Here is a 19,754-nt window from a genome sequence, read left to right on the forward strand (position 1 = left end):
TGGTGTAAGATCCAAGTAATAATAAATCCATAATAAATGCTTTTATTTCAGAACAAAAATGATAAAAATAAAATAATAACAAGAGACCATATTTTGTTGGGCACTTGAAGTTGCAGTTGTGTTACCAACAACAGCAGTTGTTGATGTTGTCGTGGTTGGTGGTGGTGTTGATCTGGGGTTCCAAGTTACTGGCGGTGGTGGATCTAAATATATTTCCAGTATGGCTTCCAAACCGAAAAATATCCGCTGGATTAGAACCGGTTCTCAGCCATATTAAAAAAATCATTTGATTTTTCATTTCAATATCCGCGGAAAGCTGTCAATAATACGATGCGATAAAAAACAATCATTATTTTTTACAGCTTTTACATCTGCTTATATAAAGAAGACTACAAATATTGTTTTCTAATATTTAGCTGCAAAGTTGACTTTCCAGCGGCTGTGACCACAGCATCTACACTGCTAACAGGATAAATGTCGGCTGAAAACTTAGTAACAATACTAAATTGGACTTTGTGTTGTCAAAAATTGTGTTAGGTTAGGTACAAGGCCCACAGGGTAAGGACATATGATCCTGCAGTTATTTTTTTGTAACATTTTTTTTCATTTTTGTTACTTCTGGACATAATTATCCTTATTTAAACAAGATGACAACATCCATAAGTAGTGAAGCACAAAAATTATGTACAAAGAATTTAAAGATTAGTTGTCAAAAACATGTATATTGGGGAAAAATCACGAAACCTTTTCAACATTTGTTTTTAATTTTTTAATACTTATATATCATTACTATGACTTACAGACTGACGGTAAATTACATACTGGATGCTCAAAACAACGGGAAATTTAATTTTGAAATCAGACCATAAACACCAAAGATATGAGGAAAAATGTGAAAAATATAAAAATAGCCAAAACCTGCAAAAAGGCAGTTGCCCGCTATTTTTGTTTTCTTGAAAAGACAGGAAATTTAATTTTGATATCTATAACTGAAAAAATTTTGGAAATCGGATCATAAACACTAAAGGTATGGATAAAAATGTGAAAAATACAAAAATAGCCTAAATCCTGCTTAAAGGCAGTCTGGCCGTCATAGTTGTTTTCTTTAAATGACAGGAAATTTTATTTTGATATATAAAACTAAAAAAAATTTCGAAATTGCATCATAAACACCAAAGTTATGAAGAAAAATGTGAAAAATACTAAAATAGCCTAAAACCTGCTAAAAAGCGGTTCGACCGCCATTGATGTTTAATAGTTAATTGGGCTCCTTAATAATGGGAATGTTGTCAAAAAATATCAGCCTTTTATCTTTTATAGGAGCCGAGAAAATCACGTTTCCCCCAAACTAAGACAGACGGACAGACGGACATTTCAAATTATAGAGTAGCTTCGCTACTAAAAATATATTACATATTTTGAATGTACAATATAAAAATAATAAATAAAATATTAATAATTTAAGTGCTCTTGAATAATCCATAAGTGTGATTTAGTTTTAACTCCTTATAGGTGAATGTTTCTTTTTATTTTTAAAAGCGAAGCTTTTCTAATTAGGGTCGGTCCGTCCGTAACGGTTAGATCTTTTCGCTAATTTAACTATGTTAGAATTATCTTATCGATTTCAAATTTTGTATGATGATTCCTGTAACAGTTAGGTACGAGTTAGAAAGCGCAGCAACTCTATAATCGATACCAGAAAGTCCGTACGTCCATTATTAAGATTTTTTTTCTATCTATGTTGTTTTTAGTTCTTGTTATAAAATATACTTGAAATATCATTAAAGAAATGTACATAAAACATTTTAATTAACTTTTGAAGGAGATTTTCTACTCAACAAATGAAATTTCCAAATAAATAAAAAAAACTAACAAAAAAGGAATTGAAATAGAAAATAAGGATAACAACATACATTAGTGACGAAGTAAAAAAAAATCATGGTCGGACAAACGGACAAAGTGATGTAAAGATGAGATGTTATTGTTCAATGGTCATAAGTCAAATTCAAAACTAAATATACAAAATATCATAAAACCACTGATATATATGTTTTAATATGTATACATTTTTGTCAGACTAACAGACGAAGGAAATTATATAAAGGATGCTTAGTCTTATAAGGAACCTTCACTAAAAAACGTCTTTATTTTTAAATAGAAGCCAAAAAAGTCATACAGATTTAAGGATTTACAGACTGACATATCGAATTGTTGAGTAGCGCCGCTATTACACAAATGGATACAGAACATACGTGGCTATTTTTCTTCAATTTAGGTTGCTAACATAGACACTATGTATTGGTCAGTTCGTTTATCTTGAGGGAAGGGGGGGGGGGATAGCGAGGGTCTTTATTTTAGCTAGCTACAAGTTTCACTTTATTATAGTACATGATAATCTAATTTAACATCCAAGTAATAATACATTAAGGACACACCGACGTGTATTTCTAATTATAGAGTAGCGCCGGAACACATTAATAGTGTCTGACTGATTATGACGTAACAAAAAAATTAGCCAATGAGAGGCCACTATAAATTTTACCATTGGTCAATAACGGCCTCTCATTGGCTAATTTTTTTTTGTTACGTCATAATCAGTCAGACACTATTACTGTGTTCGTAGCGCCGCTACTAAAAAATTACCTATGTAAACGACGCCTCTACATGTTCCAAAGTTTGAATGGTAAAAGGGAAAGTCTGTATTAGTACAACCTCGAGCCCACAGGATCATGTTGTCAACCTGAAGCGAAGTTTTCTATAATTAGGGTCTGCACGTCCGTCTTTAGTGTTAGTACAACCTCGAGCCCACAGGATCATGTTGTCAACCTGAAGCGAAGTTTTCTATAATTAGGGTCTGTACGTCCGTCTTTAGTGTTAGTACAACCTCGGGCCTAGAGGATCATATTGTCAACCTGAAATATGTCATTTGTTGCGTAATTGCATAGTGGTTTTACACATATCCACACACACACAACAAGAGGGAGAAACAACGTTACTTATTGTGCTATAATTAGGGTTTGTACGTATGTAAAAAAAATCAAAAGGAAAATGTTGACAAGGGCTTTTAGAATCAATCCTATAATTTATCATTTTACTATCAACAGAAAACTGTCTATGATACAATTTAATAATAGTTATTTACCGCATCATATTATAGACATCTTTCCACGGATATAAAAATTAAAAATATAAATATTAAAACAAAACTTATATTAATTTCATGATTTTAATTTAAAATTTATGAAAAAATTAACTGTATTACGATGCTATAATTAATTTTTTAGTATGACAGAGAACCGGTTCTAATCCAGCGGATATGAATCGGTTTTGAAGCCATACTGGAAATATATATTACCTTAAATGGATGATCAAATTTATCATTACTGTTATACTTCTTTACAAATCTTAAATATAGAAACAGTTTCTTCTTATCTCCAGAACTAAAATTAAAAAAAAACATATATAAAAGTAACAGGATGTCGGTCTGTGTGTTCTAAAAGTTCTCGCTCAACCGATAAAGTTCTCCTTTATATAGGTCCCGGGAAGGTTATGGAAGAGGCCACTAATACTCTCCCAAGAAACATCACCTCTATAAAAATAAGATTCCCGGAGATGGGGTTTTAAAAATGCCGCGTTTTTTCGACATTTTTTAGACATTGATTGATTGAACGAAGACGATGGATTTCAACACATAGTATACAACTTAAGAATTCAAATTTTAAAATTATTATTTTAGCCATTTGTATAATGTCTAATACAACTTAAATCCATTTTCGCTGCATATTTATTAATGCATCTTTTTAGATCTGTATTAGACATTATACAAATGGCTAAAATAATAATTTAAAAATTTTGAATTCTTAAGTTGTATACTCTGTTAAAAACGTTATTTGATCTTGAAGATCAATGCCCCGTACGATTTTAACAGAATATACAACATAAGAATTCAAAATTTTAAATTATTATTTTAGCCATTTGTATAATGTCTAACACAGCTCTAAAAAGATGCATAAATTGATATGCAGCAAAAATGGATTGAAGATAATTTGTTTTTCTTCTATGAAGGTCGTACCATCAACAGCGAAATAATTAAATAAATAGTTGTATACTCTGTCTAGTCAATCAATCAATCAAAAAACGCGGCATTCATCTTTCAAAAACCCATCTCAACTCTTAAATTTGAAAGGGGAAGGGTGGTTAAATTCTCTACCCCATCTCAAGTACTCTTACAGTCTTCTTGGGGTGTACCCAAATTTAATCTACAATGATAGAATCATAAGATTCCTAAAAATATGAAGAACAACAAATTTTGAACAAGGGAATCCAAATTGAAGATAAGAAAGATAAATTTAAATTATAAAATCTGTAAAGGATATGTCAGTTTCAATAACTTTGAAAATAAAGTATAAAACCTAAACACAATATAAACAAAAAACAAAATGTTTTGTAGATTAAAAAAAATTCTGTTATTTAAAGTTTTGTTTTGATGGTACAGATAGGTTTTTTTTAAGAGTACTGGAACACCTAGCCGCAAAGATTTAAACTAAATTTTTATTTGTTAGGTGGAAAAATTTAGCCCTTTGGCGACGAGATTTATTAATTATGATTTAATTAAATATTCTATTTTAAGATTCTAAATCTAAGATACGTTAGGAATAGAATTATAGGCAATGCGTTGTAATCTTTAGAAAGGGTTATCTTTCATATTATTTTAGCCGTTGAATAAAAGAAATTTAAGAATTTCTTATTATAAACAAGGACATTTTTTTTAATAAGTAGCGCAACAAGTTTACAATAATCAGGCGGAAAGGAAGGCAAAGAGATTTTGTAAGAAATAGAGTGAGAGAAAAGAATAAAAATATATAAAGTGAAAAAAAATTATCGTTCATTAGGGAATCTGCAAAAAAAATCAACATTGAAATGTGCAATCCTATAAAGTATTTTTTGTCTGAAGCTTAAGATTTCATGAACATCTGATTCATAGGCGTCCAAGGGGGGGGGTAATGGGCCATTTGGCACCCCCAAACGATTTTGGGGGTGCCGTAGGCACCCCCAAAATTTTGTGAACAATACCCCCCCCAAAAAAAAATTACCCCCTCCTTGGGGGTGCCGTAGGCACCCCCAACGATTTTGGGGGGGGTATTTACCCCCCCAAACCATTTTGGGGGGGGTATTTACCCCCCCAAACCATTTTGGGGGGGGTAATTACCCCCCCCAAAATAAATGTTCTTTAAAAAAAAATTTTTGGGGGGGGTATTTACCCCCCCCAAATTGAATGTTCTTAAAAAAAAATTTTACTGTCCAACCAGTTAAAACAGTTCTTAACCATGATAACAAAAAATTTAATAGTTTGATCATGTTTTATTTGCTTGGGCCTTTATAAGGGCTAAAACCATCCCGGGGATCTATGATGTAATTGTAAAGCACTGAAGATTCCATAAAATAGATACCTAACTAAATTAAATATTTCATTAAATAATGAAAAAGAATTTCTATAGGCGATTTCTTTTGGGAGGATGTCAGGGTGTCTCAAAACTAGTTATAAAACTTACCAGGACCTATAAGACGCTTCACTTTTAAGTAAAATCATATTGGTTCATTGGTTAGTGAGTTAATTATTGTATTTTTATGTTCTAAAGAATGAGATACTACTATATATTTGAATAGTAGTGGCGCCCTTAGCATCTAAGAACTCGTGTTTTCTAAAGGGTAAAAAGGGAAGAGAAAAATAGCCTATAACCACTCAAAGGATTGACCTATAATAGTGTGGAACCATCATGGGATCTATGTGAAGATTTCCTAAAAAGGAGAACTCAGTATTAAAAGTAATGAAATCTGAAGCTATAGTCAAATAAACCTTACTTACTACTTTATGTTATAAGATAGTACTTATTAACTTAATAGATTAGGTAGGTGCTTTTTTTACATAATTAAATTACCCCCCCAAAAAATTTTACCCCCGGGGTAAATTAGTTTGGGGGGGGTAATTACCCCCCCAACAGATTTGGGGGGGGTATTTACCCCCCCCAACAGACTTTAGGGGGGGTAATTACCCCCCCCAATCAAATTTTACCCCCGGGGTAAAAATTTTGGGGGGGGTAAAAAAAATTTCGGCGCGCTTCGCGCGCCATTTTACCCCCCCCCCTAAAATTTTTTACCCCCCCCAAAAAAAAAAGCTTGGACGCCCCTGATCTGATTGAGTTCTATTTTATGGTATGGTTTTAGGCTTTCATACCTCTTCGAAAATAGAACCCCCTGATGCCAGGGCTGCAGCCACTAGTTAATTGATATTGTGGTTTCCCTAGCCTATAGTCATTTAAACCCTCTTCCTCTCATTTTGAAATAAATCTAAAGCAAGAGGGGTGAAGGGATTAGTGTTTTGTTTGTTTGTTATTTACTTTAGGATAGGTTAGGTTATATTGGGTACTAAATTCCTGGGATACAGAGATTGTATAATGGGTCTAAAATTCATTCTTTTTGTTGTGTTTTAGTATTTATTATTTTGGCTAATTTTTAACACTTTTGGTACTAGGGCAATTTGCTGATGATTACTGACAATTTTAAGAATTAGCTACTAAATGTTGAGCCCTCACTTTTTTCTGATTATCCAAATTTAGGAAAAATATGCTTTAGCTAAACTGTAGTAACTTTTCTAGATTAATCTTGTTTTGAACACTTTAGAACTAGATCAATCTATTTATATTATTACTTGGATGTTGCACTAGACTTTAATGTTATGCTCACAACTGGCTAAATAATGATATCTCCCCTCCACCCCCTTTACTCCATCCCCTTTCGTCCTACTGGATGAGCAAACTGACAAATGAATGAGGTCCATATTAGCAAGCAAAATTGACTACAAATTTTCCCCTGTAAATATATACATGAATATCTTTTAACTATTAAAGGAACTCTAAATTTCGTTAATTGCCAATTATGACTATATCCCTGCATAAATTTAACTTACACTGGTTCATTCCACATATTTGCTCCAGTCAAATCATCTGTGCCACCCTGAGGTAATTTCAAAGATTGGAAACAAAAATAGTTCTGTTCATGATCAATTCTATTTTATAAAGTATTAGGATAAAGGTTTTAAGTTATTAGGCCAGCACACCTACAGTGAAGCCCCAAGATGATCCTTTGAAAAATATAAAAAACACTTTCTTTAAAAAGAAAACCAAACATATTTAAATTATATATATTATATATTTATATAATAGGATAAAAAATTTAAACTCTAACTTACCCATGCTGTATCCGACAAAGGTGAACCTTTATAGTAACTGTAATAATCTTTTACATAGCTTGTTACAATCTATAAAAATTACAATTGAATATCTGTGTCACATGGTCGAGCCCATCCATGAAAGGGAGAATAATTGTAAATATTTAGGATTGGCGGTTTCTGTGAAATAAACATTGTCACAAATATAGGTATTAAATATATCTTTAATAATCTTTTGCAAATAAAAAATTTTAGAGAAAAAACTTACTGATATTTTCTTAACTTTATTTCCAATTTGGAATTCTTTTATCTCCTCACTCCTTGAAACATGTAAAATTTTGATTAAAACACAAAAGTTAGTAAAGTTTGTACGACAGCAAGCAGTTTAGATGAATGGAGTTGGAGGGTTCCAAGTTTCACTTGCTGTCTATCAAACCTATCAAATCTAACAAACTGAAACTTAAACATCAAACTAAATGAAACATTTTTATCTTATTTGTGATGTTAGCTTAGTATGTTAGTTTATTAATGTTTATTTTGTGTAACTGCCAACCCTTTACCTACTATCATCTGATTTTAAGAAAAAATATTCAGTTTTTTTTTAATATTATATGTATGATTTCTTCTGTTAGTTGAATAAATCATTTAAACACACATTCCCATAGCTACATTGTTTGCAATTGAATTGTAATACTTTCCCAAACATGATAAACAAAATAAACTCTTCTGTGGACTATAATTATAGGTTTAAAACTTTGAACACTGTTAGTTTGGAGCAACCAACAAAATTTAAGGTTTGAAGCCAAATAATCAGAAAGGGTATCAATAAATCTTTGGAAACTAATATAATATACTATCTAATTTACCCTTTCTTCTTGAACGGCAGACTGACTAAAGGGACTGACGGACAGAAGGAAGAAGGGAGATACAAATTGAATTATAGAGTAGCTTTGCTACTGAAACCTGACCATTTTCCAACGACCATATCCGCGCAAGCCATTGGATGGTTATCTTTCCATTTTCCTTCCAACTTGTCTCCAACAATCTTAAAAGAATGTTATTTTAGCCAGCTGCAAGCATTACTTTATCAGAGTACATGAAAATCTGGTGCAATTTCCAAGTAAAAATATATCGATTGGTATTTATCATATACAAAGGTTTGCTGCTATTGTAATTGTAATCAAGGATGCCAACGTTTACCTTTAAACAATCCTGGTTCAAATTCCATGGTTTCCAACCCACAGCCATCCAAGTTGTTTTTTCATTCTCTCTAACTTTCAGCTTTAAAATTATTTCTACTTCATCTGAACTTCTAAACAAGCAAAAAATATTCAAAATCAAGGCGAAGCATTTAAGTCTGTGTGTGGTTTTAGGCTATTTTTCTGCCATTCAAAAGTAAAGAGTACCTAAAAAATAGGGGCGCAGCCGCTTGTTACCTAATATTCCAATAGATCTTGTCATCAAAATTAAGCTTTATGATTTTAAAATCATTTTCATTGAATTGATTAGCTTTGTCTTTTGGCCAAACATCAGATGAACGTCCACAATTAGAACCTAAAATTAAACATTAAAATGTATTTGTAGTGTTGCCCATCCTTATATAAGAGTAGCTGGATCTGTGTCCATCTGTCTGTAACGAAGGTACAGTTTAGCTTCTCTTAGTTCCTGGGAAGGTTTATAACTATTTTGGGGGAGGGTATCAACACCCTCCCTACCATAAAAATTACCCCCCTTCTCCCAATACTTTTTTGAAAACATTTTTGAAAGAAAAAAACATAAGAAAATTAATAAAAAGATTGATAACAACAGGGATTTAAAGGGGTAAGGCAATTGCCGATGAATTGATAGCATCCCCAATGATAATACACAAAATTACCCCATCTGTTCTGTTGATTACAATTAGTGGTTGAAACGTTTGGACACTCAACAAAATGAACCAACCAATCAAAAATCATAAAAAGTCCCCAAGGTTATTAAGCCAACGAATAAGAAAACGTTATTATAAGATATAAGTGACTACTGTAATAAACCCAATGTTCCTTTCTTCGTGGATCATACTAGACAGACAGACAATGACATAACTGTGCTTAAACCTTAAATGCTTAGAGTTAATATAAAACTTCACGTAAAGATTTCATCAGTCTTACTTTTCACTTTTGTAACAGTTTTGGAAAAGAACATATGAAAAGATGAAAATAAAAGCTCGGTAGCCGCCTGTAAGTCTCAGTGAAATTAACATTTTAAAAATTTCTTGAAGTCTAACCTTAGCGATCGCTCTTTCAAAAATGTTTTTCAAAACATCCAAATGGTTTTCAATCTGAGGCTTAGTCGCGGCTGCCAAATCCTGATAAAACTACCTGTTCTGCTCGGCTTACAAGAGCATCCATAGGATCCAATATTTTTACTTATTTCTTTCAACTCAATACAATCCCCGCCACTCTAGAAAAGTAAATAAAACAAGGATGATATATTACAAAAGCATGATTTCAATTTTCAAAGCAACTTGCATATTGTGGATTATTAAATTTCAGGCTGTTAGTTTTATTAATTAGAATATAATAAGAATTTAAATGTAAAAAAACCACTTCAGGGAAGCGTGTTTCACTTCCTTGTATCGTTTTTAATTAATACAGGAGATACTCAACTACCACCAAAAAAACTCAAAAGGTGAGTTTTAAAATTCTTTGAAGCATCTTTAGTTACGTCTTAATAGTTATTTATCGCATCGTATTATAGAGACAGTTTTCCGCGGATATCAAAACTGGTTTTAATTTTATGATTTTTTGTTTTAATATTCGTGGAAAATTTTCTGTAATACAATGCTATACATGATTTTTTAGTGAGAAACAGTTTAATAAAGCGGATGTTAATCGTTTTCGAAGCCATACTCGAAATTGTTTTATATTTAGAAACGGTTTGATTACTAGCAAGAAAAAACAGAGTTTGGACTTTGCAGGCCAAAAAAGTTACTGTACCTTGGAGCATGACTGTTCGTCGTTTATATCACAAGCTTTTTTGATTTCACAGAAATCACCTTAAAAAATAATAATTAGTTATTTCTGGAAAAAAAACTTTTAAGAAGCCTAAAAACTTTCATGAACCACTGAAGTTCCTCCAGTTTACGAGAACTTAGATGATATTCAAACAAGAAAACATCATTTTACTCTAGTTCATAATAATAGTTTTTATCGCATCGTATTATAGATAGGTTTCTGCGAATATAATTATTAAAAATTATAAGATTACCACAAGTTTTGTTAGATCAAAGATATCGAAATCCCGGGCTACCAAACTGGTTTTAGTTTTTAATTTATATTTCAATATTCGTGGAAAAATGTCTGTATTACGATGCTATACATAATTTATCAGTGTGACTGAAAACCGAGTTCTATTCCAGTGGATATAGACCGGATTCGAATCCGAACTAGGATAATATGTTCCTGAATACCTTGCCAAGGATCTGAACACTTACAAACTCCACCTAAATTAATTAAATGAAAAAAACATTAAACTGGAATATAGTAATAATATAGAAAATCTTAATCCATATTCCGTAAATGTAATGTTTAGACGGCAATTATTTAGTTATTTATCGCATCGTATTATAGACAGCTTTCCGACGACGCTTTACATGATTTTCAGTATTGCTAATAACTGTTTCTAATCCAGCGGATATTAATCGATCTAAAGCCATACCGGAAAATTATTTCAGAAATGAACCATGATTTTAAGTTTGTTTAATTTGTTTAGCTCCCTAATATAATGTGGCGTAGCTCTAAAAAAAGGCGAGAGTCGAATGAATTTATTTCTTTTAGAAGGGTTGACTTCGCCCTCTAACTAAAAACAGGCCACAGGATAATAAATAATGTTGTGGTTTTTGATAAAATATTTGACAAAAATATTTTATACATACACACATCCGCCTTCTTAAGTACATTATTTTCCCAGCCATTCATTTATTCAGACTTAATAAATATTATGAAAAAAAATCTTAATCTCAGAACATAAAGAATGAAGACTTAATTAAAACCAAAAAAGTTAATAACGGAAAGTAAAGATTTAGATTTTTAGGTGCGTAACATCTCTATAGAAAACAATATATTATTACTTGGATGTTGCACCAGTTCCACCCCCTTTATCCCATCTCAGTCCCTTCTACTGGATGAATAAACTGACTAATAAATGAGGACAATTTTAGAAACCTAAATTGACGACAAATTTTTGCCTGTAAATATATGTATTTACGTATTCTATATTCATTTCTATTCTATTAGAGTATATAGGTTGAACAACACTTCTTTTTTCCAATTTTAGAATTTTTTGGTTATACTCAAAAATTGCGTACAGTTAAAAAGCGCCACACCAAAATTACCTTCCATAGTTGCATTATTGTAACATGAAGTTGTTGTTGTTGTTGTTGTATTGCTATTACCAGGATCTGTTGTTGTTGTATTACCGGGATCTATTGATACAACTGCACACGATTGCAATAGGTAATCATCCATCTAGCAAAAGACAAGGATAAATACATCCATAAATTATATCATATAAAAATCGAAGTATCAATTCGATGATGCGCCAGATTTTCATGTACTCTAATAAAGTGATGCTCGCTATACTATATTAGTACATATTGAGTCGCCAAGTGAATGAAAAAACTACCAATAAATGATGTGCATATTAGGAAGCTAAATTGACGACAAATTTTCCCCTGTCATAACTAAAATTAGAGTCATAAAACAATATTTCTGGTAAATTTTTTAGTTTAGGGCAATATATTTTTTATAGTTTTAATTCTGACTCAAGTGGTAGTGACCATTTTCGTCTGCTAGCAATTTGCTTTCTGTTCTTTTGTAGGGACTCGTCTTGCACTATTAGCTGATTTCAAAAACTCAATACAAAATCGGTCCCCGCCCTGTAGACATAGTTACATATGAACCTAGTAAAAGTGTCTGACTCTGATTATGACGTAAAAAAATTAGCCAATGAGAGGCCAGTATACACTGTAATTGACCAATGGTAAAATTCATAGTGGCCTCTCATTGGCTAATATTTTTACTTCATAATCAGAGTCAGACACTTTTACTAGGTTCTTACATATAGCACATGCACTATCTATTGCTTTACTTTAATTTACGGAAGACTGAACTATGAACATACCCTAATCATAGATTATCATTGCTATAAAATATTTACTTGAGAAATGATTATAGAATATACGTGGATATTATGACAAGGGAAAAATAATCGTCAATTTAGGTTGCTAACATGGAACTTATGTATTGATCAGTTCCTTCATACAGTAGAATGGGAGAGGATGAGGTAAAGGGGATTGGATCGTTAGCTGGAGTTTTATTTTATTAGAGAACATGAAAATCTGGTGTAACATCCAAGTAATAATATATCCGTTGTTATAAAATATTTACTGGTGATAAAACTTTGAGAACACAGGCGTCACATTTGATTGGTGGGATTGTGACTTGAACTTTATTATTCTTCATCACCATTGTATCTCCTTTTCCTTGTCCACTCAGCCAGTATATGTAGCCATCTGAACTAGAATAATCGATATATTATTACTTGGATGTTGTACCAGATTTTTATATACTCTGATAAAGTGAAACTAACATCTGGCTTAAATAACGATACATCCATCCCATCCGATTGGATGAACCAATAATAAATGAGGTCCATATTAGCAAGTTAAATTTACAACAAATTTTCCCCTGTCAATATATCCACGTATATCCTATATCCATTGATAAAATAGACATAGAGTTGCAACGCTTTGCAAATGATAACAAAATATCCTTTTATAAAAGTGAAATGGTGTCTGTCTGTGTGTTAGCCTGTCTGTATGATTGTCAGTCTGTGTATAGCAAGGAATCTCGCTAACCACTGAACCGATATTGTTCTTTATAACAGCGAGGAAGGTATATAGCTCTTTCTTTTTAAAACTAAAATTAAAAGTGTAGGGTCTACTAACTTTTTTTAAAAACCTTGTACAATGCAATGGAATGAATGGCGAAATAATCAGTAGGGAGGTAGAGGACCTTGGACTGTAAATTATATTAGTACCCAAAGTTTTATAAACATGCTCCCTAATACGTTGACTAATAAACTTTGGGCACTTTCATGAAATCTTAATAGATTTTGCAAACTTTTGCACCAATTATTTTAATCTAAAAAAGACCATAACTCGGATGTGAAATTAGTTAATTGTCTTTATTGTCCAGTAAGATCTCTGAGGCATAGACGTCCAAGCTTTTTATTTTGGGGGGGGTAAAAATTTTTTAAGGGGGGGGTAATTCGCTTTTGGGTGGGTAAAATGGCGCCGCAAATTTTTTTCACCCCCCCCAAAATTTTTACCCCAGGGGTAAAATTTGCTTGGGGGGGGGGGTGATTAGCCCCCTGAAATCTGTTGGCAGGGATAAATTTTGTTTACCCCCCCCCCAAAATTTACCCCCGGGATAAAATTTTTGGGGGGGGTAATTTAAATTTTATTAAATATTTAGTATTAAAAATGCGCGCGAAGTGCGCAAAAATTTTTTTTGTTAGAGATTTTTTATTTTTATATTTTATATTTACCCCCCCAAAATTGTTTGGGGGGGGGGGTAAATACCCCCTCCTTAATGGTTGGGGGTGCCTACGGCTTCCCTAGGGTAGGGGTAAATTTTAAATGGGGGGGGGGGGTAATCGCCACTTTGCCCACCCCCCCTTGGACGTCTATGCTCTGAGGTTTACTTATGTAGGTTTAACAATAATAGAGCAAATGTTTAGCGGCCATAAAAAAAATTAAAAGAAAGAGAAGTTACGATAAAACAAAAGAAGGCCGAAAATCTCGATACCGTTATGTAAAATATGTTTTGTAGAATGACCGACTTAACAAAAAAGTGCTTGATCTTAAGAAATGGGTACCTTTAAAAAATTATACTCCAAATCGTTACGGACGGACGGACGGACAGACAAAGTTAAAGTCAGGAAGGACGGGGACAATGGGCTGTTAATTACACTAGTCCCCAAGGTTTTAAATAACGTTTTCTTTTTGGTTGTATTAACAACTTTGTGGACTTTTATTGAATTTTGATTGGTTTATAAAGTTGAGTATCAAAACGTTTCAACCAAATTTTTGTAATCTACAGAAAGGGTAATCTTGAGAATCACAATTGGGGATGTGAATCAATTCATCGGCCATTGTCTTATCCCTTTAGATCCCTGGTTAAAGTACTACTAAAAATAAGATTCTCCATGTTATATATAGAAACTTATACAATGTAGAATATACGTGGATATAATGACAGGAGAAATATTGTCGACAATTTATTTTGGACCTGTCTGGTCAGTTTGTTCATCCAGTAGGAAGAAGGGGATTGATGGGGGTTAACGGTATTTTAGCCATCTGCGAGGATCACTTTATGAAAGTACATGATAATCTGATGCAAAATCCAAGTAATAATAAATCCATTCATGTAAAATATACAGAAACTGAAAGGGTTGTTGACAAAGTGTAAAAGATTTATAGGGTAACAAATATTGCAGTATCCAGTGATTTATTGACTTTTTTTATTCAAAAAAGGAAGGGATATTTAATCCAAAGAAAAAGTATTTTACCCCTATGTTTTTTTTTATAATGCAAAACTCTTCTATGCTTAAGGTGTTTTCGTACATATCTCTATAAAGGATAGCTCTGATTGTTAATATAGGAATTTTAAAATAATGTATATAATAAACGTGGATATTATGACAGGGGATCGAAATGGTCCTCATTTATTGGTCAGTACTTTATTCCAGCAGGAGGTGAGATAGAAAAGGGTGGATTTGAGGTATCATTATATTAGAAAGCTGGAAGTACAAATTATTAGAGCAGCAGAAAATCTGATGCAATATCCAATTAATTATAATTCTATTGTTGAGAAAAATCTTAAAAGTTAAAGTAAAAATAGTTTTTATTGTAGATAAAACATCCGTGCCTTGCTTGAAGCTAAATATATAAATATACAAGTTTTGTAAGGTTTGTACAGGGATCTTAAGGGATAAGACAAAGGGTAATAAATTGATGGACATCTCCAATTGTTAAAAAAAACTCCTTCTGTATAATAGAATTATTTGTTAAAAAGTTTGAGCACCAATCAGGATTCAATAACATAACATTACTCAAAGTTTATGGGCAAACAAATAAGAGAGCCTGTTTATAAAAACTTTGGGTGTTGATACCCGTATATTTTTAATCACGTGTTAAGCTACATGAGATACCAGCTGAAAATTAATCTATGATTTTTTTATTGTTTATTATATGTACTTGAAATACAAGATTTAAATGTAAAACTCCTCTTATTTGATGCCAGAATAAATAACTAGTAATTAAACTATTGATTGAAATTCTAAGGGTAAACAGGTTCCAATTTTCACAAAACACACCTCCCTCCCTGGGTTTGTATACGAGTATACCTATCTAAACCAAAAGTAAACAAACAAGGATATATTTTTTTTTATAAGTAGCGCAGCAATAATAAGGCTATTCAATCTTTTCATTTATTGCATAGACTATCATTAGATCAGTTTTCAAGATTTTGTATAATCTAATTAATGTCAATGAATCAGTTAACAAGGATGACAACATCCATAAAAGCGAAGCACTGAAACGGTAGGACAAACAGACATTAACACATGTATAGTGTCAGAACTGAATAATCAGAATAAGAATCGAAGCAAAATTGTAAGTAAATTTGTTGAAAAACTGCTTGATACTGAATAATGTTTATGGACATACTTACATTTTTAGGACATGATTATAGAGTTGCTTCGCTTATAAAATTGTACTTTGTAGTCCCAGGAATTTGTATACAAAAAATCACATCAATCGGCTTATTTGATCTCATAAAAATTTGTTGTTAAAAAAGTAAAAAAATCATCACATTAAAATGGACGTACAGACATTCTGGTAATGATTATAGAGTTGCTACGATTTCCAAATCGTACCTAACTAATACAAAAATCACCATGCAAAGTTTGAAATCGATAGGACAATTCTAACATGCCTTAATTAGCGAAAAAAGCTAACCGTTACGGACGGACGGACTGATCCTAATTATAGAAAAGCTTCGCTTTTAAAAATGCAGAGAGCGAGCGAACAATGGACTGAAAATTATATTGGTAACGAAAGTTTTAAAAACACATTTTCTCATCCATTCGCCTTAAAACTTTAGGAGACTCTTTTAAATCTTATTTAAAACTAGAAGAATCTTTTAAAATTTAAATGAACTTAGGGGAAAATTCTGTTTATCATAGTCGGAAATATACATCAATTTATCAATCTTTGTCTTTTCCCCTGATCCATGGAAAAATGTTTTCAATATATTAAACTCACAATAAACTATATTACATTAAAATTTGTCAGTAAACAAGAAATGGCATTTACTTCTCTTGAATTTCTTTTATCATCGTACTTACGGACGTACGGAAATACCCTAGCTATCAAGTAGCTACGTACGCTACTAGAACAACATGAATGATAATTTATATTTGTCATAGGATTTATATTATTATTTATTTTAGATAAAAATAGTTATGTTTAGTAATATCATAATTTGGGACATTTAAAAGCGAGGCTTTTCTATTTTTAGTGCTGGGTCGTCCGTCCATCCGTAGCGGTTAAAATTGTCCCATCGATTTCAAACTTTGCATGCTAACTGTAATTCGCTTTGTCTGACCGTCCCGAGGTAGATTCTTTTTTAAAAAATTAGGATCGCTGCTCACTGGTCAGGCAAAATTGAATCCTTCAAAATCACATTAAAAATCTACAATAGCTAAACAAAATCTTATGTTAATAATCCTTTTAATATTTTATTTAATTTTTTGTAGATTTTTTATGCGATTTTTGAGGATTATTCACACACAAATTTGCCTCACCAGCGATTTTTGTATTTCTATTTCTTTTTTAAAAATCCACCTCCGTAGTCAGTCCATAACGCAATGGGCGAAATATGATTTTCTCGGCTGCTATTGAAGAGATACAGCTGAAATTTTTAAAAAGATTTCTATGAACTGTTAACTGAACATCTGCAATATAACTCACTTTGTCCATTCCATGATTTTTTTGTGCTTTCCTTAATCTTATGGATGTTGATATTCTTCTTTTGAAGCCAAAGATCAGAGGTTTACACAGCAAAGGTTCGCCAATAAACAATGGCATACGGACAAACATTGCCTTACATATAAGGTAGCTATGCTACAAAACTAAATATACAACCTACCCAGTTATAGATATTTGAAGCTCGGGGTATTTTATTGGTGTATATGTGGTCTCTATGTAAATGTTATTCTAAAATATAAAAAAAAATAAGAATAATAATTAAGAATTAAGTGCCCCTAATGGCCTCTAGGAGTACCTTGGGTAAGGGAGAGATCCTGTTACTTTTAAAAAGGATGTACAGATTTCTATTTTTTAGATTTAAAAAGTCTAAGTATATAAGAAATGTATAGAAACTCACCAACCCTGGTTTGAGATTTGTTATGACCTCTGCCCTGCTCGATTTATTACAATAATTTGGAAATCTAAAATGTAAATTTGAATTTAATATTTACAAATATGAAATGCCTAACCATCAATACTCCCACCCCCCCCCCCCCCCATCTTGTAATATAACAAATTTTTGCACATTTGAAACATTATTAACTTTTAACCATTTTAAAACTATTCAGTGTTTCATAACAAGCTTATACGCTAAACAGATGCTGCGTAAAATGGTTCAAAAAAAATGACGTCATACTATAAAGTTGTCCAATGAGATGTCAGTATACATTGTAATTGACCAATGGTAAAATATATACTCGCCTCTTATTGGTTATTTTATCATATGACGTCATTTTTTTGTACCATTTTGCGCAGCATCCGCTAAACATTATGAGGTTTTTTTTAGATTAACTAAATAACTTATAGAGTGTTATTTTACTATAAACTTACATTGAAGCAGGTATATTATCAAGTGGATAATTCATGGGTGTAGGCCAGGCTAATCTCATTTGTCCAGTGACGTTTCCAACAAGTAACAAACTACTCAGTAATACTTTTTGTACTGTGCATTTTCCAAAGAGGAACAAACTACTAAGCAACATGCTCTGCGTTGTGCATTTTCTAAACAGTGACAAAATACTCATCAACACTTTCTGTATTGTACATTTTCCAACCAATGTCAAACTAATCAGCAACACTCGTTGTAATGTGCATTTTCCAACCAGGAACAAACAACACAAGCACACTTCCAAAAATGACAGAAAATTTGTATTTGCTTTCATTGTCAAATATTTTCACTTCTTTGCTATTTGTTCAAATAATTTTATCTGAAAATGCAAAATTCAAGAAAAATCTTTTAAATATTTTTCTTTTTTTTTTCAAAATTATCATTGGAAATAAATTGTTTGTTAATTACAATAAGTATGAAATTAAAATAATTGATAAAATCACTGAGAATCCATTTTTGCTGGCGGCTGCAGGTGCACCTTAAAATTTATAATAATATATTTTTGTAAAAATGCAATGAAGATGTGATGCAAAACTTCTATCTATAATACAAAGTAGAACGATGTCTGTCTGTCTGTCTGTCTGTCCGTCTGTCCGTCTGTCTGTCCGTCTGAAGCTTAAGATCTCAGTAACCACTGAACCGATTGGGCTCTACTCTTCAGGGAATATACCTACTGGTCCTGTGATGGTTTTAAGCTATTTTCTTGGGGGGTGGGAAACCCCTAACCCCCCCAAAAAATGAAAAATACCCCCTCCCCCCCAAAAATTTTTTTTTACTTTTTCTTTTTATATCTAAAATACAAAAAATTAGGTTGATCAAACCTCTTGGGACAAAGCCCCTAGAGGCTAGGGGCGAAGCCGCTAGTATGTTAAAACTGTATTAAAAACTAGCAGCTGCGCTCCTAGCATCTAGGAACTCTTTCTTCAAAGGGGGCTAAAACCATCCCGGGAACTAGGTAAAGCTTCCTTAAAAGAGATATCTCAATTAGGTTAGTAGTTATCAAAGTCTTAAGCTTCAGACAAAAAAAACCTTACTACTTTATGTAATAGGATATTTGTCTTAGTTCTTAAGAAAGAAGAAAAATTACTCAAATTAGGTCAACTAATAACTTAATATTTCTTTCATATTCATTTAAATATGCAAGAGAAAATAGGAGAAAATTTTTCGTTTAATGGTCAGCTAGGACAAACCCCAAACTGTCCAGTTTTGAGCAAGACGATTCCAGTGACGTCATCTAAAAAGGGAAGGGGGAAGAAAATCTCTTCCCTTTTCTCCCATCTCTTTTGAAGAGTCTTGCTCAAAACTGGACAGTTTGGGGTTTGTCTCAGCTCGTTCATCGAGATTGGGTAAGGTGGTTGGAAGGGGTAAATGTTCTTTGACGAGTTTCACTTTATTAGAGAACAAGAAAATCTGGTGTATGATCCAATTAATAATATATCCATTGCAAATAAAGTGAACCTGGGATAAATTTTAGATTTAAATCTTTTTGTGTTAAAAAGATTTAC

The 19,754-nt window shown here is 32.2% G+C and overlaps 1 protein-coding gene across 1 annotated transcript; it reads right to left on the reverse strand.

The window, feature by feature from the left end:
* Positions 1-28: 28 nt before the first annotated feature.
* On the reverse strand, positions 29-18,564 carry LOC145315698 (uncharacterized). The gene is made up of 17 exons (XM_080155725.1): positions 18,192-18,564; positions 17,719-17,782; positions 17,482-17,549; positions 12,655-12,784; positions 11,601-11,733; positions 10,677-10,709; positions 10,204-10,262; positions 9,586-9,667; positions 8,665-8,782; positions 8,429-8,540; positions 8,197-8,273; positions 7,497-7,548; positions 7,250-7,318; positions 6,968-7,014; positions 3,356-3,440; positions 2,644-2,740; positions 29-203 (listed from the first exon to the last, which is right to left on the reverse strand). Exons 1-17 carry the CDS (start codon positions 18,521-18,523, stop codon positions 43-45), a joined length of 1,719 nt encoding a protein of 572 aa, XP_080011851.1. The 5' UTR covers positions 18,524-18,564; the 3' UTR covers positions 29-42.
* Positions 18,565-19,754: the final 1,190 nt, after the last annotated feature.

This window comes from Acartia tonsa, chromosome 4, assembly GCF_053477335.1.
Source record: "Acartia tonsa isolate MP-2025a chromosome 4, ASM5347733v1, whole genome shotgun sequence".
NCBI lineage: Eukaryota > Metazoa > Arthropoda > Copepoda > Calanoida > Acartiidae > Acartia > Acartia tonsa.